Source organism: Camponotus floridanus, unplaced genomic scaffold, assembly GCF_003227725.1.
Source record: "Camponotus floridanus strain SB8 unplaced genomic scaffold, Cflo_v7.5 scaffold2, whole genome shotgun sequence".
NCBI classification, from domain to species: domain Eukaryota; kingdom Metazoa; phylum Arthropoda; class Insecta; order Hymenoptera; family Formicidae; genus Camponotus; species Camponotus floridanus.
Genome location: NW_020229325.1, coordinates 5,710,148 through 5,734,610, shown reverse-complemented (window position 1 = coordinate 5,734,610; position 24,463 = coordinate 5,710,148). Strand labels below are relative to the sequence as shown.

The following is a 24,463-nucleotide window of genomic DNA, read 5'->3' as shown; positions in this document are numbered from 1 at the left end:
TAAATTATATTAAACAAATTTTTAACTTGAATGTGTTTGAAGATTTTTCGGATCTATCGACTAACAGTTTGTGATAAATTCCAAGCATTCATTTCTCCAGTGAGTTTTATTCCGATTGCGAATAAAATCGCTGATGCAATGATCGATCTTAAGAAATCATTCTCTTTCACCCATTGATAGAATTCCGTGATATATCTCGCGCCAATAAGGATAAAATTATCACTTTTTCTGTAGCTTTGCAAAGTTTTTAACAATTTTTTATCTGTAACATCTATTAAGAATTACACTTATAATTTATCAAATCAAAATAATGTAACCTATAATAACAAATTTAAACAGTAAATTGTATAAAATAAGATATTAGAAAATTTATAAAAAAACTAAAAAATTAAAATTTTACCCTGTTTTTCTAAATTGGGGACATTTGTATAATTTTTTTTAAGAAACGTTATATAAAGAGATTAAGATACATGTATCATTGCTTACATCTTGCTAAAATTCGTGGGCAAATACAAGGTTTACAACAAATTTTGCAAAACTTGTGCTGTAATGTCGATGAAATTGTCAGATCGCGTTTTTCTACATCAGTTTATTTTATAATCTTACATTTTATCTGAAGCGATATTTACCCTTTTAATGATTGGCACATCGTTATAAATTTTAAATTTCGTATGAATTTTCTGTAAATTCAAGGATGATAAAGATATAGAAGTTTTACCTAAAGCCATTTTATCAAATTCCGATAAACTTTTTTAGCATCTTGATTAATAGAATGTTTAATAGAATTCCACCTTTTGACAGCAAATTTGTATACAATAGACGTTCATATTTTATTTATTTGTAAAAATTTCACAAATATGCGCACTATTTTACGCACTTTTTCATGAGAATTTATAATTATTTTTTTCTACGTTTCGTGAAAAGATTTAGGAAGTCTATAAATCATAAGTTAGACTTAACATTATAAGTCTCATAGTGAGTGAATTATAAAGATCTATCGGCGAAGCTTTAATAAACGTTTTGATACGGTAGAGATAAGGTTGCACGTGTATACCTATAGAAGATTAAAGCGAATTAAGCGATAGCTACTGCTCGCAGTTAGAGTATAACATTTATCGGAAGGCAAGGATTCTGGTGTGCGCATAGTTTTTTTGTGTGTATAATGCTGCTGCGATTTTCGGTAAGAATAAATAATTCCGAAATATCAGATATTGACAAAATGATATAAAAGTTTACATAACAGTCATAAATCAATTTAGATATTTATAATTTTTTTGTTTATAATTTTATATGTGAAGAAGAATATTTCATAATAAATTGTATAGGTGCAATAAAAAAAATAAAAATTATTCCAAACAGGAAAGTATATATAATTTCTTACGTAATACTTTAAAATATTATGCAAAAATCCACTTTATTGCTTGTTTGCTTGCTTGTATGTTTTCAGCTTTCAGGCAGAATGCGATATTTATTACTATGGTGCTTTTTCTACGGTATTTCTATAGTATTTTCTAGTAAGTTTTCTATAATTAAAAATCAATGTGATATAGGAGCGGTCGTTCGTTAACTCATACATTGATAAATAAAAATAATTTAAATAAAAGTAGCAATTGTACTTTTTTTAACTACAATCTGCAGCACGTCCTACAAAAACAGGATATACAAAAAACTTTTATGTATTTTCTTCGCCGGAATATTTATAATTTATAATAATTTCATTATTATAAATTATAAATCATATAAACATAAATAAAATTTTTTTTGTAAATATTTGGATAAACCAAATTTTATTTCGAATAAATATAAGATTTATCTTTGACAATCCTTTCAAACTTGAAGCTTTTCTGGAAAAATTTCGAAATTGATTTCTATGAAAAGAGATATTATAGATATTAATAATTAATAAATTATTCGCGTAGCCGATGTAACGAGCCATCCTCATTGGTTGTTGCTGGAACACAGAAAATGCGGTAATTCCAACAGCGATCGCATTGTCGGTGGCAAAAATGCCAGCCTTGGCGCGTATCCTTGGATCGCAAGAATCGGATATAATAAACTTGGTACCCATGACGCATTAAGCTACAGATGCGGTGGGACCTTGATCAATCCACTGTACGTGGTCACCGCAGCTCACTGCGTGGTAAACCTGCCCGAAAAGTATGTAAACAATCGTTATGATTAAAAGAAGAAAAAAAGTATCTGAATTGATTAGGAGACTTCCCTTCAATCGTATAAATTAAAAGTTAAAAGATCTTTTTATTAGTTATTAAAGGATTATTTCGCGAAATAATAACTTCGCGAATAATAATTTATTAATAATAATAAAAATATCGAAGAACCATCAGATAGTTGTGGATTTTTAGAAATAAATATAATTTTTAACTTATTATAATTATTAATTAATAATTTATTTTAATTTTTATATATTACATGTAAAAATTGTGTAATATAAAAAACACATTTTTTTAAGTTACAAAGTCGGTGGAATCCGTCTGGGCGAGCACAACACTTTGACTGATCCCGATTGCGTACGCAAATTTTGCGCGGAGCCGGTGCAAGATTTCGTACCGAAATTAATAATCGCTCACGAAGATTATAATCAGCCGGTATTTAAGAATGATATAGCTCTAATACGATTAAACAAGCCGGCAATTTACAACGGTGAGTATATACATATAAATCAATCTTAATTAACTGATTAATTGATAACAAGTTTTGTCTTTGAAAAATTTCTCCCAAAAATAGAAAACAAAATAATTAGATTTTCTTCTTAATTTCCTTAACTTAAATTCGTTAAATTTAACGTTAATATTAAATAAATATTATATTTCTTCAATTAAATTTTATTGAATTATTCCGTAAAATATATCATGGAAATTGTGCTTTTGCCTAGTCACATTTTAAATAAAACATAATTTGAAAAATATGACTAACAAAATTCACTACATGTCAGAAAATGTTTCATTTACAAAGCTAATAAAAAAATTGCCGCGTATTATTCGAGGGATAAATCAGAGTGTTTCCCTTCATTTTCAAAAGTACTATCGCTTTTGTTGCTGAAACTAAATATTCTATAAATTATAATTAATCTATTTATTTATTTATTGCAATCTATAGAATTCGTGAGACCGATATGTATGATAAGCGGTGATCTTCTGATGAAGAGCTTCATCGGCGAAATAGCGGAAGTCGCCGGTTGGGGGATATACGATATCAGTAAGACACTTTAGTGAAATCTAAGCTAATATTATATAAATATTTTACATTTAATTTCTTCAGAGTTTGTTTCTTTATCTGCAACACTCTAAAGATCGTTTAAAAGTAAAAAATATATTCTTATAGGATGCAGTTTCTCTTCTTTCTTTTTTAGCCATGAAAAAGAACGAAGGTTTAAAATAAACCAAAATATTTTTTGAAAACTATTTGATGCAAATTCTTGCAATTCGCATTTTGATTAATTGACTCTCATACTTGCCTTTAATTTAAATTTTGAATTTCTTCATTTCATTGTCCTTAGACGACCCAAAAGCCAGCACGATCCTGCAGACGATCAAGTTACCAGTCGTCGAAATGGACAAGTGTGAGCAATCTTTCAGGAGCTTTACGCAGGTATCGGAACAGCAACAGATGTGCGTGGGTGGCATCTTGGGCGAGGACTCTTGCGGGGGTGATAGCGGCGGACCTCTAATGAAGGTACTGGATGGACCTAGATATTACTTGATCGGCATTGTCTCCTTCGGTGCAAAGGCTTGCGGTGCCTCCAAGACACCTGCCATCTACAGTAAAATCGCTGCATATATCACATGGATCCTACAACACATTTCTGCCTGAAATAACTCGGATTGTTCAAATCGTCCTAATTACAATGAAAACAAAATTCGAAATTAGTGTATACATCTTTTATTTTATCATGATAAAAAGAGAATCTTGTGTTTAGGATAGTTTTATTTAAGAGTGCAATTATTTTTATTTAGGATATCATCGCGATAATGAATTCGTCGAGAAAATATCTCGTATATATATTATATATAATTGATGAGAATTTTTGGCTTTAATTACTTTAATTGAACGAAACCTGCGCTTGTTATTAGATACATGATATATTAGAGAAATTATAATTAAATTATAGTTATAATTATTTATTTTATAATTAAATTATAATTAAATTATAATCTTGAATTGACGTGTAAATATATCAAAACACTTTAGCAATTTATAAAATTAAAGAGTCAACTGCATATGTAAAATTAAAGATTAATTAAGGGAATCGTGATATTTTGTTATATGCAGCCAATGAAAATCGAATAAAAATTGCAGAATTTTTCCATTCTGCAAGCGTGCAATCGCTTGGAATTAGCCTCGAAAATTAATTGTAAAAGACACATTCATTTAATCATTTAATTATTTATGGACTAATTGATTAGCAAGTTACATAGATGTAAATTAGATGTATAATTAAATGTAATAAATTAGATGGAATAAATTAAATGTTAAATTAGAGATGTTAGATATTAAATCTAATTCTATTATTAAAATATTACTTTTATAATTCGCGTCAATAAATTCATAAGATTCATCATACATTAATGTTGAATATATTAAGTCGGGATGTTCCCACCGCATATTCGCATTACATGATCTAGATTACATTCTATTACGCATGCAATTGTGGATTTTTTTTTTATTTCCTCACTTTCTGTAAGGATTGAATCATTTTTCCGCGGAAACGCTCGCAACCGCAACAATTAAATATGCGACAATAGTATTGGAAATATACAGAGTTTTAATCGTAAATCTAAAATGCTGGAATACTCGATGCAATCTTTTTCTGTATGTTTTGAAATGCTTCCTGTGTGGATTTTTAACATGTACGATAAAATTTCCCAGCATGAAGAGTTATATACCATAAAATGTTGAGCTATATGATTTAATGTTATTTAATGCGGTTTCAATTTAATGTTTTTAAAATGCAAGGACTTTACTTTACATTTTTATTTAATTGATAAATATACATGTTCATTCAAGATTTTTGTAAGCCATTGTATAACATAATTTGTATCATACCAATGTGAATTATGCGTTATGAGATAATACACGTGCATATCAAATTGATACTTCAACTCGGCCGAGAATTATTGACTTCATATAACGATATTGATAAAAAAACATGCATTATATTTACATTAATTTATAATATCCTTATCTATAATTAAAAGGTCAATTCCACGTGAAATCACCACTCGAAATCATGATTGATATAATTCAAGACGGCTTTTCCATGAATCCATAATTCATCATTAACACTATGAATTCATGAGTAAACAGATTCTTTTAAATCATCGTGTGTCGTGAAAGGAAGGAGAAAAATCAGAAAGGAAGGAGGAAAATTATTGAACTCACATAAATGTTAGGTCCCGTAAGATTTTCAAATCTTTCGAAATACGTTAATTTCTATTTCCTTTCTAATATGTTTCTCGTGTTAAAATTATGATAAATCGATAAAGAACTGAAATAAATTAATTGATAATTAGTTTATAAAATTTATATAATTTTTTTTTATAAATTTATATAAATTTTTTTAATAAAAATTACACAATTTTTAATAAAAATTTATATAAATAGTGAGTTATATAAATGTGTGTATAAAGTTATGTGTGTGTGTTACGTTATATATATAAAATTATAAACAGAAAAAATAAGTACTGTAATATTTTAACTATTTATTTTAACTACTACTGAAAAAACTACTACTTTCAAAAATTACTATTACTATATAAGTCTCTAAATGCTTTCTGACAAAAAGAAGCAAAGAGGAAATCTCCACCGACTTATAAATCAGGAACGGACTGGTTGCGGCATTTACGTAGGGAAAGTCCCAATCGATGATGTTGTGAAAATCATTATGATATCGAGACATCGACAATAATACAAATGATATTAATTTCGTATCGTTTTCAAACAAATCGCATCTGTCGCTGCGTTTCTAAATTAATTATTATAAAAAAAGAATGACAGTATTTAAAAAGAAAAGTATACAGTATATAATAAACGTAAAATAAATATAAAAGAGCTTATTAGAGAGAAGTAAAATTATGCGAAAGAACTTTATTCTCCTCAATATTTTTTTCCCTTTTCGAAACATACACTTTAATTGTGTGATAATTTTCCGATGATTTCTCGCATCTGTCGCTACGATTCTAAATTATATGAAAAAGAATGATAAAGAATAATAATAAAAGAATGATAATATAAAAAGAAAAATACACATCGTATAATAAACGTAAAATAAAATTCAATAAATATAAAAGAGGTTACTAGAGAGAAGTAAAATTATTCAAAAGGGATTTATTCTCCGCAATATTTTTTCTTCTCTTTTCGAAAAATACAATTAATTAATTGTGTGATAAAAGCACAAATTTTCCGATGATTTCTCGACTAGTCCGCCCCTGCTAATTAGCTAGACGAAGCCTCTTGACAATAGTAGTGGGGACAGTTGTTGACCCTGGCTCCGGTCACTCTATCATGGACGTCACCGTCAGTTGATGTCCTGGTCTTCGGCACAAAGACATAAAACGGAGAGAGCTGCGCGAGACTGAGCGAGTCCTCGCTGTCAAAGTGTGCTGTTATTATCTCTCGGAATTTTATTAATAATAACAAAGTTAATAAGGCTATTTGAGGATGTCGACGTCAATGTTGATGTTTCTCAAGTTGCTGGCATTGCTGATCGTCAGTATCAATGCTCGTAAGTAGATTTCTTAAAGAGTAAAATACAATAAGATATAGTAGGACAATGTTGGTTCAAGAAAAATAGCTAAAGATTTAGAGTTTATTTAATTTTTTTGCATATCTTTTCTTTAGAAAAATATTTTTTTTCTGGAAAAGATTGAAAATATGGTGAAGATGTCAGAAGATTTTGATTTTCCAGAAGGTTTTCTTAAACTTTTTACAGATGTTATTTGAATTGTCATTTGGACTAGTTATTTTGGCCTAAAAAAACAGAATAAAGAATGGTTCGAGTTGTTTCATCAAGGTTATTGATGATTTAATTAAATCAGTTTATAGTAAATAAAATTTTAAAAATAACAGGAATTTAATAAAGAATAGAGTTGCATTATTTGATATTACGTAGACCATCTTAAATCATCTCAATTCAGAAAAATAATTATCGCAATTTTTTTCTTATCGAGATATGACGTTGAAATTAATCATAATTGCAATTTACAAGTTATTATGTAAAATCTTTCAATTTACAGCAATTTATAGCATATGTGTTCATTTATAATTTATAAATTCAATATTTCTTTAACATACACAATTTTCGTCTTGTGTTTTTTTTCTATTTATTCTATTTTTTATTTTTTTTCTATCTCTTTTCTTATTCTATTTAGTCTGTGCATGATGAAAGAAAATAAAGTGTTTATCGTATCAAAGATCGATATTTATACCACATATATATACATATATATAACATCAACATATTGATCAAATATACCTGAAATATCAGTTGCTCAAATTTTGAATTATTAATGAAAGTTTAATCATCGCTGAACGTGATTATCCGGGTTCGCGACATTATTAGTATATTTATCAATTTATGACGCGCTTCTGTGAAAACAAAAATATCCCATTGATTTTCTCGTGTTGAACGCGGAATTATTTTGCGTTATATCATCGAATTAATGGTTAACGATAAGAGTGAGAAAATAGATATATTAACGGAGATGATGGAAGAGCATACATGGATCAGCTTTATTTAATTGATTTCGGTTTACAAATATTTCTCAGATTATTCAAAGTTATCATAGATTATAATATAATTTATAATAATTTATAATATAATTTATAATAATGTATAATATATAATAATATATAATAATATTATAATATTAATGTACGCACACACATATGTATGTGTTTATATTGTCATTAATAATAATTAATAATAATCAATTTTAGATTATTTATAAATAAATTTCGTAAATAATATTTATTTCACACACACACACATTTAATTTATTTATAATTAACTTATAAATAACATATCTAGTTAATCTCTGTAATTAATTCCTCATTATATATTAAAATATTGGATTATGCAAACAAAACTGGAAATTCTTGACGGATATCATGACAAAGATATTTAGATAGGTGACTAGAAGCTGTAGAACAACATGTGTTGATTAAAGATGTGATTATGCAAAACTATCAACATTCAATTCGCTTTTTGCGCAGGCCATTAAATGCGGAATCATTACTTTGTTAACTAAAGACGAAATTAACTTTTAATTCGTCTCATTAAAGTTACAATTGGATATGAAATAAAAAAAATTCATCCTAATGGTTCTAATATTGAAGCGCAATTGATCGTATATCTTTTATTTAAAAATAATTCTCCTCTTGATTTTTGAAACAGAAAGTTCGCAGACGGACTGCAGGGCTGAGGGCCAGGTGGGGGCGTGTATATCTGCGCGTGATTGCCCGATAGTCTCAACCATCCTGCAACAATCGCGCGATCAAGCGATCGCCTACCTGAGGCGCAATCACTGCGGCTTCGACGGCATGAATCCGCTGGTGTGCTGCATAGGCAACGCGAATGTCAACACCCGTCCGGGCGGCGGCGTGACAAATCCCGGATCCAACTCGGGATCGAATCCGCAGCCGTCCGTATCGCCACCCACCGAGAACACCCAAGTCGATCCATCCAGCAACCCTTTGCTGCCGAGCGACTGCGGCCGGGATCTGTCGCAGAAGATCGTGGGTGGCGAACGAACCGAGCTCGGCGAGTTCCCTTGGATGGTGCTGTTGGAGTATCAGAAACGTAAGTTTTGACAGAAAGAAAATCGATAGAGAGATGTCCAAAGATATAAATCAATTATATTGTAGAGAATCAATGCAATCAATATATCAAATGTATAAATCTTATACATCTTATTGAATGACATTACAGCTAACGGCAGGACGACAGCGTGCGGCGGTGTCCTGATCAACAAGCGCTACGTCCTCACTGCCGCCCATTGCATCAAGGGCAAGGATCTGCCGCCCACCTGGCGACTGATCAGCGTCCGTTTGGGCGAATACGACACCGACAGCGACTCGGACTGCGTGCCGGATGGCCAGGACAGCGTGGTGTGTGCCGACGACCCCGTCACCGTAGGAGTGGAGGAGCAAATCGCTCACGAGGAATACCAGCCGCAGTCGCGAGACCAACGCTACGACATCGCGCTGCTGCGTCTCAACCGAAACGTGGCGTCTACCACCTTCATCAAGCCCATCTGTCTGCCGTTCAACTCGTCGATCACCGGCAAACTCACCGTAGCTGGTTGGGGCAAAACGGAATCCCGTTCGGCGTCCAACGTCAAATTGAAACTGGCGTTGCCACTGGCGGACAAGAATGAGTGCAATCAGATCTACAGCAACGCCGGCGTCCGGCTGGGCTTCGGACAGATGTGCGCGGGTGGTCAGAAGGGCAAGGACTCGTGTCGGGGCGACTCGGGAGGTCCCCTCATGTCCGTGGAAAGGTCCGCTGATGGCACCGGTAGGTGGGTTGCCATGGGCGTCGTGTCTTTCGGACCGTCGCCCTGCGGCATGCAAGGTTGGCCCGGTGTCTATACTCGGGTGACAGACTTCGTCCCCTGGATCGTTAGTAAACTGAGACCTTAATATAAACATCTTGCTGCAGAGGAAATCTTGAAAAAGATTCTTTTGAGAGATTGAATTAGAGATGGAATTAAAATTATACGCAAAAAAACAACATTTCTGAGATCTGAATTGTCTTAATAGGATTAATTAGAACTCAATAAATATTCATCTTTACCTTATTAAAATAGAACAATATGTACAAAAATTTGTGTTCAAATATTCTTTGACAGAATTGATGAAGAAAATTGATCAGAATAAATTCTTAATTGTTATAAATATATATTAATAAGACAAATGTTATATGCGACATTGTAATTGTATAATGATGAAAATTTAATGTCTTTTTTATTGAATTTATATTTAGCATAAAGAATTGATGCAATAGCTTTAATCATATCGAAAAAATTAGACTGTATTGTATAATATCTCACAAATATACTCAATACTAGAAAGAAGTTTATAGCTAAGCAATGTTAATTGTTCATTTTATCTGCATTTATGATGATATTTATAACAACATTTTTAAATACTTTTACAAATTTTATTTAAATAAAGTGCAGTCTTTGTTTAGACTTAGAACAAGTTTTGCAATGGTAATAATCAATAAATTGATATCGTAGTATAAATATTTTTTGAATGTAAGAACATTAATGTGTATAATATTGAAAAAAATATTTTAAAAATTTTTAACAGTGCATTAATAAAAAGAAATAAAACTTTTCAAATGTATACTGAATTAATAATCAAGAGTTTTACTTCTTTATTTTTCTCCTACGCATTTTACATATTTTATATTTCACAATCTTATAATAATTTTTTTTTAACATTTATAAGATGTATTATATAAGGTGTATTAAAGAAATAATTCCTTATGTAAGTCGGAAATGTACAATAAAATATTTTTATGCTTTCGAGAAAACACAATTTTTGATCCTGTACACATATAATCATATTGTGATATCAAATCTTTGATGCGCTTTACATAAAAATCTATATATTTGAAAAATGTTACTATTATGTAATGTGTACCATTGTTAGTAGATTGCGAAATTACTTACAATATCCTTTCCTCTATTGACATAATTTTATTTATCTAATATAAAATAAAAACCAACATTAATTTCATGGTATTTGCATTTTCTTTCAAGGAAAACGACAAGAATTTGCAGTTAATATTATTGCAAGAAATTATGTTGACGATTACGTATATTTGTTATTTGTCCTGGGGTTATCAACGCATATGGGTCATTAAAGAAAGTGACCTCGATACGAGATTACAGTAATCTTTCTGCCTCGCAAATTGGAAATCATCAAGGCCTTTATGCAATAATGAAGATTAATCGAACGTTGCATTCTACCGTCAGTGATTAGCGTATAACTGTTGGAATAAAATTCAGAAAAAGAAAGTATATCAATTAATATAATTTATATATCTCATTTACAAAATATAAAACATTATTATTTTTAATTATTATTTTTTAAATTAACATTAAAGTTTATTTATTTTATAATGATTTATAATCACTTTTTTTTGTGATGATAAGTTATGTATTTTTGATGTGACATCTGTATGATTAAACAAATTTCATGTTTTTTTATTTATCGATTATAATAATGAGTTAGAAGATTGTACTATTTTTGAATAACAAGTAAATATAAAAAATATAAGAATGACAATATTTGCTAACTTTCCTCAATTAATACTGATTAAAATTAAGTTCTACAATCGACGCACGATCGAGCGTACGATGTCGATTGCGTAGCAATGTTACTGGGAATTCACAGCGATTATAGAGACGTCATCGATTCTCAGTTCTCTTATTGCGAAATAATTTGAAATTATCATCTCTTCCGGATCAAAATAATGTATTTTTAACATGTTAAATATATGTAGCATACTTCTCATAAGGTTATCATAATAGGATACTTTTAAAAAGTTTTTTTCTGTTTTTCCATTTTTTTCTAAATTAGCTATTAATTACATATGATATTTACTTGATATAATATTTACTTGATTTATAAAATTTTTACTTGATTTATAAATTTTTTACAATTAGTTATAAAGAGCTTGTAGAGAGAGAAAATAAATATATTACAAAGGTTTAATTATGTCATGATGTACATCAAAATAAGTTTATGTCGATGGTGACATTACAATAATACAGAAAAGATCAAAATATAGGTACGTTAAAGGCGAACGTTTCGATCGATTTTTCGATCCTCTTCAGCGCAAAAATATAATAATACATGAACAGCGAGTGAAATAAACGGAAAAAGAGTTAAAAATATGACCAAATAAAACGCATTAAATATGGTTGTCTGATAACGGCCCAATAAAATAATCGTCAATAAATAAAAATTTTTTAACTTGTAATTTTGTTTAGTTTTTATTTATTGACGATTATTTTATTGCGCCGTTATCAGACAACCATATTTAATGCGTTTTATTTGGTCATATTTTTAACTCTTTTTCCATTTATTTCACTCGCTGTTCATGTATTATTATATTTTTGCACTGAAGAGGATCGAAAAATCTATCGAAACGTTCGCCTTTAACGTACCTATATTTTGATCTTTTCTGTATTATTGTAATGTCACCGTCGACATAAACTTATTTTGATGTACATCATGACATAATTAAACCTTTGTAATATACTTATTTTCTCGCTCTACAAGCCCTTTATAACTAATTGTAATTTTGTATAAGTAGAGCCTCGATTACTTTTATTTTAAATTTTTTACATTACTTTATTAAAATAAATCATCACAACTTCTGTACAACTTTATTATGTAAATTCTAACAAGTGTTTGTTTTTCTGTATATTCGTATTAAAATAGTATTAAAGCAATATTGAGGACTATGAAAAAAAGAAAATAGACATAATTGCATAGAATTCATTGTTTCAACGGACGAAAAGAAACAGAGAAAAAGAATTTATTTACAGAAGAAACAAAAAAGAAAAGAAAGCATAAAACGTGGTTCGAATCTAAAGCAGAAAATCTTTTAAATTAAAGAAGAGGAAGAAGAGGAAGAAATCAGGTAAAAACGAGAATCGAAAATGAGAATAAAGTTCACTGCACTGCAAAATGTAAATAAAAAAATTAACTAAAAAGATTTGCCTATTTTTTTAACAAAAATTATTTAGTCTCAAAAAACAGGTTATCGAAAAATACATTTTAATCTCCAACCAGCTCTTCTTTTGTTCTTTTCCTTTTATATTTTCTTATTTTCACATGCATTTTGCCCCTTCGAGAAAAATTTTTTCGACTTTATTTTATCTTTTTTATTTCGAGTTAGAGTTTATTTATAGGCCGCATTAATTTCCTTTCAAAACGAGGAATGTTGACTGTACTTTGTTATTTTGATTTTTCATAAATAAAATTACTTCTCTTTTGACAAATTATGGCGATTAATTAAGAGATGATCAAATTCATATGAATACATATATCCGACTTTCTATAATTTAGAATCGAAACTTCAATGATAACACAATTTCTCGAAATTATATTAATATTAAGATAATTTACACATTCACAATTTTAAAGTAAATAAAATATATAATATAATATAAATAATAAGTAATATATCGTATAAAAAATAAACAATTGCCACAATTTTTTGAATTGAAATCACCAAGTTTTTCCTAATCAAATATCTTTTCAAATTTATTCGAAAATATAAATTTCCTCTCATTAATATTATTATCTTGAATAAAATGTTAACAGCACTAATGGGAGTGTAACGTCAATTTGTGGTAGCAAGTTCGAACCTTGAACGATAAGAATAAAAGGGACAATGATGGAATTTATCAAGAAAAGTTCCGACGTTTCCAACTTCCGCGAAATCATGCAAACCATAAACCGCGATACAACTCTCTATCGACAGCGAATCACGATCGACGTTCATCAGGACAATCGTCCCCACCAGTTTTCATTCTCCACCAGATTTATTAGACTCAGCAGGTAGCGGAGGAACTTAGTCGCTCACAACTCTCGCGGACGCATCCACGAGAGTTGGTTCCAATCGATTCCAAATTGATTTGATTACGCGACTTGGTGACAATCTCGAGGCTATAGATTAGTGCGAAGTGAGTGGGACTATCGCATTCTCTAACACGGAATGCGAGTTTTCTATTCAAAGAGCATCCAGATAACCTTGGGAGGGAAACGGAAAATCTCTGCCTTGCTTCAATCTGTGAAAAAAAGAAAAAGAGAGACGGATTTGTAAGAACAATAATAGCTGCAAGAATTAAATACTACAGAAATAATCATGAAATCCATCGGATTGTTCGTTCTTATCGCTATAACAATCACCAATGCACGTGAGTAATCTTTTGTATGTTGCTTTGAAAGGAGCTTTAATCGATTTTTTCTTTTTTTTAATAAAAAACTAACAAATTCCTGAATATATCTCGTATCAGCAGTACACATTTGATTAAATGCATCTTTAATTTTGACTTAAATTAATTATCTATTTTGAAATATTAGAAATTATATATTTTTTAATGCATATATATCTGAAAATATATCTTCTAAGTAAAGCCTAAGTTTCATGTTTAAAAAAATGTTATATTTAATTACAAAATTCTTGAATAATAATAATAGGAAAAGTTACTTTTGCAGAGGAGCATCAATGCTCCGATAGCCGTGCCACTTGCATCAATATTCGTAATTGTGCCAGTATTATAAATATTCTGAGGGATAGTCCGAGACCACTTTCGGCACAAGTTTTGCAAATGCTCAGAGATACTCAATGCGGCTTCCAGGGCAACGACCCGATGGTTTGTTGTGTGAATCAGGTAATTCTATTAAATTAATTTATTAAACGTGTCAAATAAAGAAATCAATTTAAAATAAAATTAAAAAGTCAACATTAAATTAAATTTGACTTGTAATAAATTGGAAAAAAATAGAACGAATAAAGATATCATTTGGTAGCCATAATTACAGGCAAAATATACATTTCCTGCGAATAAATTATTGCATAAATTAATTTTGTGATGAACTAATGAGATTCCGAAACCTTCGTCCGCTTTTGATTTATTGTTCTCTTTTATAATATTTAATATTTGATTTCTCTTTAATGATATTAATTTTTTTATAAATTGATAATATATTAGCAAATGATTCAACGAATCAAACTTCTCTTAATCGAACGTCAAAAATGTTGACATATTTTATCAGAAGTATTAATGCGTTTTGAATGAGTCTCTATCATTACATTTTTTTCACACACATATATCTATGGCACATTAAATTACATTTATATCGTTGCGTTGTGGCATTATTAATATGTCGATGTCATCGTTTCACAAGCCAAGTTTGTTAGTCTTCTAAAATAACGCAGAAACAGGTTTCTTCGACCTCGACTTTCCGTTTTATATCCCTATCACGTTTAGTAGGGGATTCTCCCGTTTAATCCATTCGTCGGAGTGAATAGTTCTGTTAATATTCCACGCAAAATGAATTGTAAATAAAATTGAAGACTGTATTGCAATTAAATTTTTTTCTGCCTTGATATGAAGAAAGATTCTAAATGATAATAAACTAAAGAAATTTTTACGTTCTTTTCATTTTTGAAGAAATCTAAAACTTCCGATAAAGCTTCCTGAATCGCAAAATTGTTGGTTACAACGTAAAATAGACGAGAATGTATGATCGATATTGACAAATAAATTAATAAAATAAATTAAAATAAATGCAAAATGAATTAAATTTAAACATATCTCTGTATTACTTATAACATTAAATATTAATTTTCAGCAACAAACTTTAATACAAGTACAAACACAACCGACAACATCAACCACAACAACGGTGAAACCCACAGAGGCACAGGAAACCGACGGCGTTATTCCTCCGCCGGATGTTACGAATCATCCAAACTTGCGTCTATTGGATCATCAAATATGCGGACCTATCACCACGCCAAGGGTGCTTGGTGGTAACAAGACCGGAGTCTTCGAGTATCCATGGATGGCATTAATTGCGTATGATACTGGAAGATCGACTCCGGAATTCCGTTGCGGCGGCACAATCATTTCCAATCGATATATCCTCACCGCCGCTCATTGCGTCACTCAACTTCCACCAGGTAAAGAGAGAAATTTTTATGAAAAAAATATAATTTTTTTTATAAACTAAACATTTATGAAACAATTAATTTAGAGAATAAAATTCAATTTAAAAAAATTTAATTTAAAATAAATAAAATAAATTTTCCGAAAAAAATATTTAAAACTATTTATTATCTCCAAGGTGAACATGTATTCGTTTTTTATTTATAATCAACGCAATTTTTTATTAACAATCAAAACTGTTACATTTCAGATATCAGATCATTAGCAGGCGTCAGGGTAGGAGATCACGATATAAACAAGGAACGTGATTGCGATTACGACGAGAACGGACTTGAGATCCAGTGCGCAGAGAGATATCAGGATTTCGCTGTGGAAAGTTTCTATTTTCATCCCGATTATACGCGAACAAAATTACAAAATGATATCGCGATTATTAAACTGAACGACTCTATAGACTTTAGGCCTCTGAGTGTCAAACCTATTTGTTTGCCATTCGGCTCTGCGGCAACAATAAATCAGAAAAAGGTGAGAAAATTTTTGAGAGATATATTTGCTTGTCCAAGCATACCAAACTAAAATCGAACCGAATTTAAAGATCTTTTACTTTCTGATGATTATCATTCTGAAATTCTATACATTGTCTTTTTTATTCATCTTTGTATCTAATGAAGCACATAACTTCTTTAATTAGACTGGAAAAATTAAAAAAGAAACTGTATACATTCATTTTGTTCCAAATCTACTTATCACTCGATATTTATGATTATAAACAATAAAAATAATATTTACTAAATAATATAGAGGAAGAAAATATCTCAAATTAAAATTAAAATCAAAGTCAAATTAAAATTCTCCATTAATTTTTTTTTATTTCTCTACTTTTTCGAAAGAATCGATTCTCTCTCTCTTCCAATTTCACATATCGAATCTTCTTATTTTTGATCGATAGATGATAGTGACCGGCTGGGGTGCGACGGAATCGGGCCCGCGCAGTCAGGATCTTCTCCAGGCGAAGCTGCCGTTGATGACCAACGAGCAATGCAAAAATGCGTACAAGCGGTCGACGCAAATCTGGTACAAGCAATTGTGCGCCGGTGGTTTACGCAATGTGGATTCCTGCTTCGGTGACAGTGGCGGGCCTCTGCAAGCCCTCGGTAAATACAATGGCAACACAATACGCACCATTCAACATGGCGTGGTCAGTTACGGAGTGAGGGAGTGCGGTACCGGGGGTATCCCGGGAGTCTACACCAGGGTCGCTTATTACATGGACTGGATCCTCGACACGATGACGGACTCAGATTGATCGTGACATTTGTTACGTTAAAAATTCATTCCAATAAAAACTATGGACATTGATTTTCTTCTGGTTCTCCGGAAAACATATTTCATCTTATAATATTTCATCTTATATTTCACCGTCCATAAAATACAATAGTTTGGATCGCGATGAAAACAAAAATTAAAACTCCATAGGATATACGATAATAGATAAGATTGATTTTGAAAAATTGCAGGACAAATAAAATTGCAACGATGAGAAGAGAATAAAATTTCAATGCTAAAGAAAGTTAATAATTAGAAAACATGGACATTTCTATTATTTAATATTTTTAAATAATAAAAATAATAATTTTTATTAATTGTTTTTTTATTTATTATTTTATTTTTTTAGAATTAAAAGATTATCTTACTATCGGTGCAATTTTATTTCATTAGAATCTCGTGTGAGAAACTCGTGAATCTCGTTTTGACTTAAGTTAAGATAATTCAAGATATGCTATACTTTTCAAGTGATGAGTGACTTGAATGAAAAGAGAGAAGAATGAGAGAGCGAGAGAAAGAGAGAAGGAGAGACAAAGAGAAGTTCTCTTATAGAGTCTTAATTATTATAGAGTAATAAATATTTTATTTTTCGTGCTGAACTGACTATGCATAATTATGACTTATGTGTGAATATGTCATGTTGTTTGTACTCTTTATAATATATCTTTTTTTTCATAAAAAAATGTGTTGCTTATATTCTGTGAAATACAATTCTCAACCAATCACAATGACATCAGACTTTCCAAAATTATCGCTTTCATTTTTATTCCAAAACGATCTGTTTTCGATTGACTTAGAATTAGTTTATCTTTTAAGATATATTAGATATTTAACTATAAATTATCAATAATTTATGAATTTTTACAAACAATTGTAAATAAAATAGTATATTTAAAAAAGTGCAAAAAGATTTAAGAATTTAAGAGATATATATTATAATAATGCAAAATAGATAAGCATATTAAAAATAGATAAATTATCATCCTCTGCTTAATTTTAATCGAATTTTCAAAAAGCTGAGGTATATATAATTTTATTATGAATATTACCTATATATTATAATGAATCAAATATGAATCAAATATGAATTTAAAATTCAGAATATCTTCAGAAGAATAAAGATATCAATTTAATTTACTTTTTGGCGATGACCTTGTCATCCTTTTATAATGCATCTTCGTGATCCTCGCTACGAGATCGCTCGTCGCTGCTCGTCGACTTCTCATTACGATCCTCGATCAGTTCCGCAGTTTCGTTGATCGATACCTTGAGCGGGCCACGATCGGCCTTTCTCTTCGACATTGAGCCTTCCGACTTGGCTGCTGATTTATCGGAGGAACCATGCGATGACTTTGATGACGATTGGCTTGAAGAAATTAGAGTACCGGAAGAGCTGGTCAATGATCCTGAATTCGGTCTATAGTTGCTGACAAAGCTCATGTACGAATCCAGACTGCTTGACATGGGTCTCTTCAGCGATTGCTTTTTCTTCTTCTTCTTCTTGCGGACGTTGTTCTTCGGTAAAGTTTTTTGTTGTTGCGCCATCGCAAGTGACTGGAAACTCTGTAAAGTTCATCGCATAAAGCGTAGTTTACACGACATTTTTGAAGAATTTTGCAAGTTCTATAAATGTCTTATAAATGTATAATCGATACTATTACTAAATTATTATTTTTTATTATTTTTTGTTATAAATTGTACGAATGTTATTAATTAAAAAATATATATTTTTCCTCTTATTTTATGTCAAATTTAATATAATAACAAAGTAATCAATAATATACTAATATTATTCTTCCTGAATAAAGTATGCTAATGCGTGCCAAACACAAATGAAATATTATCTGCGTAAAAGATGTTTCCTTGCCGGAGAAGACGTAATTGATGAATATTTTATTTATTTCCTTGATCCGGGAAGTAAAATCTCTATGATGACGTTCGCAAAAGAGCTCATTATACCTGGGAATGCCGTTCAAATAGAGTCGGTATTTGCGTCACGCGATCCAGCATCATTTCCATCTGCAGACGATGACGCTCGGCCTGCTCCCTCGCCTCGTCCCGACGAAGAGACGACCGTATATCCAGGTCCCTGTCGTGCTCGTGCCTTGTTTACGCGTTTATTGCATCAATGCCCGATCGTGAAAGTTATGGGATGAGATCTATACGGATCTATAGATTCGATTCTGCGTACCTAGCGGCAGACCTCAGGGCTCTCCACGCGGGCTTCCGGCCGATCAGCGTCTCCCTGAGCTTCAGTATCTGCTCCCGTCGTTTCTCCTCCATTCGTTCCCGTATCTCGCGCTCCAGTTTCTCTCTGCGACGAGTTTGCGATCGTCATTTACGCGTGTGAATTCCCCTCTGATTGAAGCAATCAGAAATATGCGGTCGGTATTTGAAAAATTAAACTTACAGATTCGGAAAAAATTCTATCAAGCAAGTTTCTGCGTTTCTATTACGTCAAAATAATACCTCTGTTTTTTGCGTATACGCAGAATTATGAAGAATTACTCTACTTATCAATAATTTTTCTCAAAAAAGTTCTTTTAAACGGTATTCTCGTGTGTATGTTTTTAATATTTCCTTATTTATTCCTAAATTAAAAAATCAGGAAATTTTGCCAAAATAAAACCCATTTAAAATTAATCGAGAAATAATATGTGTATTTCCTTATTTAATCGTCTCTTGAAACATAAATCATTCATGTAATTCAATCAAGATAATTAATTATTCATGATGTAATTAATTCACAATTAATTAATTTCTAACATCCTGAACGAAAGACAACCTTTTCTTTCTTTTTCATTAATCTTTCACGATATCCTAAAATTAATTTTAATTTTTCCCTCGATATCTCTTCATCTAATATTAATCTTGTCTAATGTATATTTTTTTCTGTCGCACAGATCGTACCGTGAAGCCTGACATCTCAAGATCGCGGCTAGATTGTTTCCGCGCGAGGACATCATGGACGTCATTGCGGATCTGGTTCCATCGGACATCGTCGTCGTCGTCGGAATCATCGACTCGTCGTCGTCCTTGTTGGACGCTATGTCCTGCAAATGTGCACACGCGGACTTGACACGCTCGCGTCTCGCCATCGACGGTGGCAAGGAAGAGGACTTCAGCAACTCGGCGGCTCTCACCCTTTTCTTTAGCTGTCTGGAATCGCGCGCGGAATTTTTACAATCTGAATCTAATCGTCTTTAACTCTCTTCGAGGAATCCTCAAGTGATCCTGCTAAGCAATTTAAGCTTCTTCAAAAAGGTACATTTTAAATATCTCCAAATCGTCTAAACTGTTTGAATCTTGTAACTATTTTTATTCGTTTGTAAATCAAAGATACGTAGATATCTACCTGAAAGGATAGGCAATATTTTCCGGACATTCGATTTAAATAACGGTGCTATTTTGCCTGTTTCGTGATGTTTGTATTTTCGAGAAAAAAAGAAAGGAAGAGAGTGAGAAAAAGAAGAGCGCGAGATGCAATAGAGATGCGCGTAAAAATGTCCATTTAAATATTTTTGCTGAATGAAAAATAATAAAAAATTCGGCAAAGCGGTCGAATAGCTGACCTGTAATATTCATCCTCGAGCATGCGATCGTAAACTTCAGTGCCGAACAAGTTTCTTGGCACTGGTTTGGCCTTGAAGCGCGAGGAACTGCTTTTGCTGGAGCGGAGCTCGGGACTAGACCTCGCCAGGGATCGCCAGGCACGACGATCGCACTCCAGCTTGAAAGGTCGCATCTGTGACAATAGATTCAGAGTACTTTCCTCGCGTACGATGCGACTCCTAGAAATCAGAAAGCATGACACTTTGGTTCCAATCAATCATTCATTGTTTCACATCACGCGTAACTTATTAATTTATTTTAATTTAAAACTAATAATAGATCAATTTATTATATTGGTGTATTTGAGAAAATACACCTGAAAAAATAGGAATCGAGGAGAAGAAATGGAGAAGAAATTTGTTTTTAATGGTGAATCTGTATTATATTTTAGGAGATAGTGAATGAGTTATAAATCAGCGATTAATTCAATCTTAACCTGCTTGAGAATTAAGCTTGAAAATGAAGAAAAAATATATATAAATATATAAATATATATAAATAAACTTTACAAATTATATATAAAATAAATAATATAAAATATATGAAAATGTTAAATTATATAATTAAATTTTCAGAATTAAAAAGAGTTGACCAAATAAGTACGATATTAATTCGCGGAAAATTAAAACGTTATGCATTCCTTTGTCTACATTACAAAATAATAATGTTACATGGCTAACCTTTCCTCTTTCTCGGCCATCAATTTGTCATAAAGCGGTATTTTAGACGTAATAGGAATCGGTCTGACTCGGCGTTTCTTTGAAGGACTCTGACTCTTTTTCGTGTTATCTTGATTTATGCGCTCGGCCGCTTCTATTTCCGTCATATATTTTTCCGCTTCTTCCCTGAAATAGAATAAAAACTATTATATTAATTTGCACTGATATACATACAAACAAGAAATAAAAAATATATTTTAAAAAATAGAAAAATGAAAATTAATTAATCTGTATGTTAATATCAAAACAAAAATGAAATGGAAGCTGCATTTATTAAAAATTATCTTTAAATATAGATATTTTTAGATATGTCTTAGAAAATTTTGTTATTAGAATACGCACCTCAATGTGAAGCTAAATGGTTTGGGCATGGTAGGATGCCATTCTTTCGAACTATTAGGTGGCAAGCTCTTCGTCTCGATACTGTCCTCGCCATCACTATCTACGCTATCGTCGCTTTTTGATCCACTCCAAGTACTCCAACTTTTATTTGCCGCAAATATCTCTTTGTTGCGCATTGTCTTCGTCTCCTTGTCCTTGTCTCTGCATCTGAAATCAATATCAATGAGTAATGATAATCCAATAAAATAATTTGATAAAATAAAAAAATGGTATTGGGAAAATCTCAATATATATATATATATATATATATATATATATATATATATATATATTTTTATTCTATTTCAGGGAAGAAGCGGAAAAATATATTATATATATATATATATATATATATATATATAATATATATAATATATATATATATATATATATATATATATATAATTTTTATAAATGATTTATATTAAAAATCCACTTATACATTGAAATCTTTAGCAATTGCTTTCTTTTCATTTTGCAATAATTAATTTATCACCTGTATGTTAACAGATCTTGATCCTCGGCAAGACCAGCAAAAGTGCCGGACGGAAAAAGTATCGGGCTGCTGGTCCTGGATTCTTCGAGGTAGCATTTTTTACCATTCAATTTAAGATCACTAGCGATGTCCGGCTTGACATCCTTCGACTTCAAGTTCTCGTTTCTTGTGATCGACAATCGCGACGGCGGCTTTTCCGCCGAATCGTCCAGTGAATTTCTCAAATTCTGAAGAAGCAACCGTTGCTTTCTCCTCAGATACTCGACCCTCTGCTTGAATTGCTCGTTTGACAGATGGTGTATCTGTCCATAGTCCGGTATACTCTTCATGAACTCCAGAAAGTTCTCCAGGGTATCGCGCGGACTCAACGACTCCGAATCTTCAGCAACGGCAGTCGGTTCGTTTTCGGCAAAGTTGATCTTTTTCACTTTCTCCGATCTTCGGTTCCTTGTCGATGACATTCGAGGACGTTCATACGAGGGAGTTGGTTGTCTGCTGTAAGGATCCACCGGTACCTTCACGCATGAATGGAAGAAGGATGTACCTCTGTGCTCCGTCATGGTTTACTGAACTGTGTACAATATAATACAAATGGTATGTAAATAATACACAGAGTACATTTTCTCTCTTAAATATTAATTAAAATATCATTATGATATATATTATACGTACTATCAGTACTACTATATATATTATACGTACTATCAGTACTAACTTTTGATAAATTTAATTAAAATAAATTAATTGAAATAAAATAATTGTAAATATCTTGAATAAAATAAATTAATTCAATTTAATTCATTTAAATATAGCATTGATAAAAAAAGATATATTTTTTAAATTTTATACAATAAATATTTTAAAGTTACTAATAAATCTAGCTGTTGCTTTTTTAGTATATTTCCTATTTAATTTAAAATCGAATTAATAATCATTTATTATCTTGATATTGATAATAATAAGAGAATAATAATAAAAATTAATATAACGTTAAAATTAATATATACGCCAAATTAATATAAAATTAAATGAAAAACGTAACATAATTTAAATAACTTACCAATGATAGGCATGTAATGCAATCATACAAAGTCATATAGCTACTTATAATCCAAAATAATATGACGTATAATAAGAATTTATGTGATGTCCAAAAACTCTTGGAAATATAAAACATAAAATTGTGAAAAATGAATTATACTAACTTTCCCAATCAATATGATAATTAAATTTGCAGATTGAGTATATTCATAACTTCACAAAATTATATCATTTAAATAAAATTAATATATACTTTTATTCTCTCTTTTTTTCTATTTACATGTGTCTTTCATGAATATATATTTTAATTGCTTGTAAAAAGTTAAAAGACATTTTCTCTTATAAGATCTCGACATTAAAGATTATTGTTACTCTCTCTCTGTGAAGCTCTTGGTTATTAATCACCTTTCTTAATTATCATTCGAATCATCAGCCGAATGCGACTTCTAGTTCGATCCTGAAGGGCAGAGAATTCGCGACCAGATGTTGAAAAGAAAATAACGACGTGCTAGCCGCTTCGACGACCATTACTACCTGCTGACTCGACCAGGAGAATCAATGCAACCTGGCCCGGCGTCGCCGTCGTCATGGTGAAGTCCATGAGGAAGTGCTAACGCCCTGCAACCAGTCCCCACCAAGAAATGAATGACATGCGAAGTAACTCGATCGATTCGCTTCGAGGGTTCAAGGTAAAACCTTCATAAATGTTATCGTTAGACATATATATACAAATATTGTTTTAATCCTTTTATATAATATAATTTTTATACATTACATTAAATTATTAAAAACATGAATGACCTGGCAAAATTTTTATATATTTGAAATAATATTCTGAATTAATCAATTATATATTATATATTATAAATATTAATCAATTATATATTAAAATTAAGTATCAAAGATCATACACGTGTAAAAAATTTCTCAATTAATTAATTTTGATATTCAGTTTAAATTAGTGTTTGACACTAACTTATCTTCATTAAATTGCCGGATAAAATTACTTTAATGATTTAATTAATATTAAACCCTTACCTAATTTAAAAAAACTTAAAGCTACGATAATAATATTTAATAATATTTCAAGCCTACTGTTGGCAAGCGGCCGGTGACAAATTGTAACAAATGAATAAGTTACATATATATAAGTTACATATATATGTATG

The 24,463-nt window shown here is 30.9% G+C and overlaps 3 protein-coding genes across 3 annotated transcripts; 1 reads left to right on the top strand and 2 right to left on the bottom strand.

Annotated features, from left to right (window-relative positions):
* Nucleotides 1–6: 6 nt before the first annotated feature.
* Nucleotides 7–728, bottom strand: LOC112637759. The gene is made up of 3 exons (XM_025408165.1): nucleotides 630–728; nucleotides 487–544; nucleotides 7–262 (listed from the first exon to the last, which is right to left on the bottom strand). The coding sequence occupies exons 1-3, from the start codon at nucleotides 726–728 to the stop codon at nucleotides 54–56; spliced, it is 366 nt and encodes a 121-aa protein (XP_025263950.1). The 3' UTR covers nucleotides 7–53.
* Nucleotides 729–958: 230 nt separating this feature from the next.
* On the top strand, nucleotides 959–17,079 carry LOC105256415. The gene is made up of 14 exons (XM_025407991.1): nucleotides 959–1,180; nucleotides 1,448–1,514; nucleotides 1,920–2,157; nucleotides 2,471–2,661; nucleotides 3,118–3,216; nucleotides 3,518–3,830; nucleotides 6,678–6,742; nucleotides 8,414–8,818; nucleotides 8,948–9,657; nucleotides 13,880–13,961; nucleotides 14,263–14,438; nucleotides 15,403–15,733; nucleotides 15,970–16,244; nucleotides 16,669–17,079. The coding sequence occupies exons 1-14, from the start codon at nucleotides 1,163–1,165 to the stop codon at nucleotides 17,023–17,025; spliced, it is 3,327 nt and encodes a 1,108-aa protein (XP_025263776.1). The 5' UTR covers nucleotides 959–1,162; the 3' UTR covers nucleotides 17,026–17,079.
* Nucleotides 17,080–18,181: 1,102 nt separating this feature from the next.
* LOC105256414 (protein FAM161A) lies at nucleotides 18,182–23,918 on the bottom strand. Its single transcript, XM_011266295.3, has 9 exons — nucleotides 23,700–23,918; nucleotides 22,254–22,824; nucleotides 21,719–21,925; nucleotides 21,338–21,502; nucleotides 20,618–20,836; nucleotides 19,956–20,204; nucleotides 19,237–19,359; nucleotides 19,005–19,149; nucleotides 18,182–18,608 (listed from the first exon to the last, which is right to left on the bottom strand). The coding sequence occupies exons 2-9, from the start codon at nucleotides 22,811–22,813 to the stop codon at nucleotides 18,210–18,212; spliced, it is 2,067 nt and encodes a 688-aa protein (XP_011264597.1). The 5' UTR covers nucleotides 22,814–22,824; nucleotides 23,700–23,918; the 3' UTR covers nucleotides 18,182–18,209.
* Between the last annotated feature and the right edge of the window lie 545 nt (nucleotides 23,919–24,463).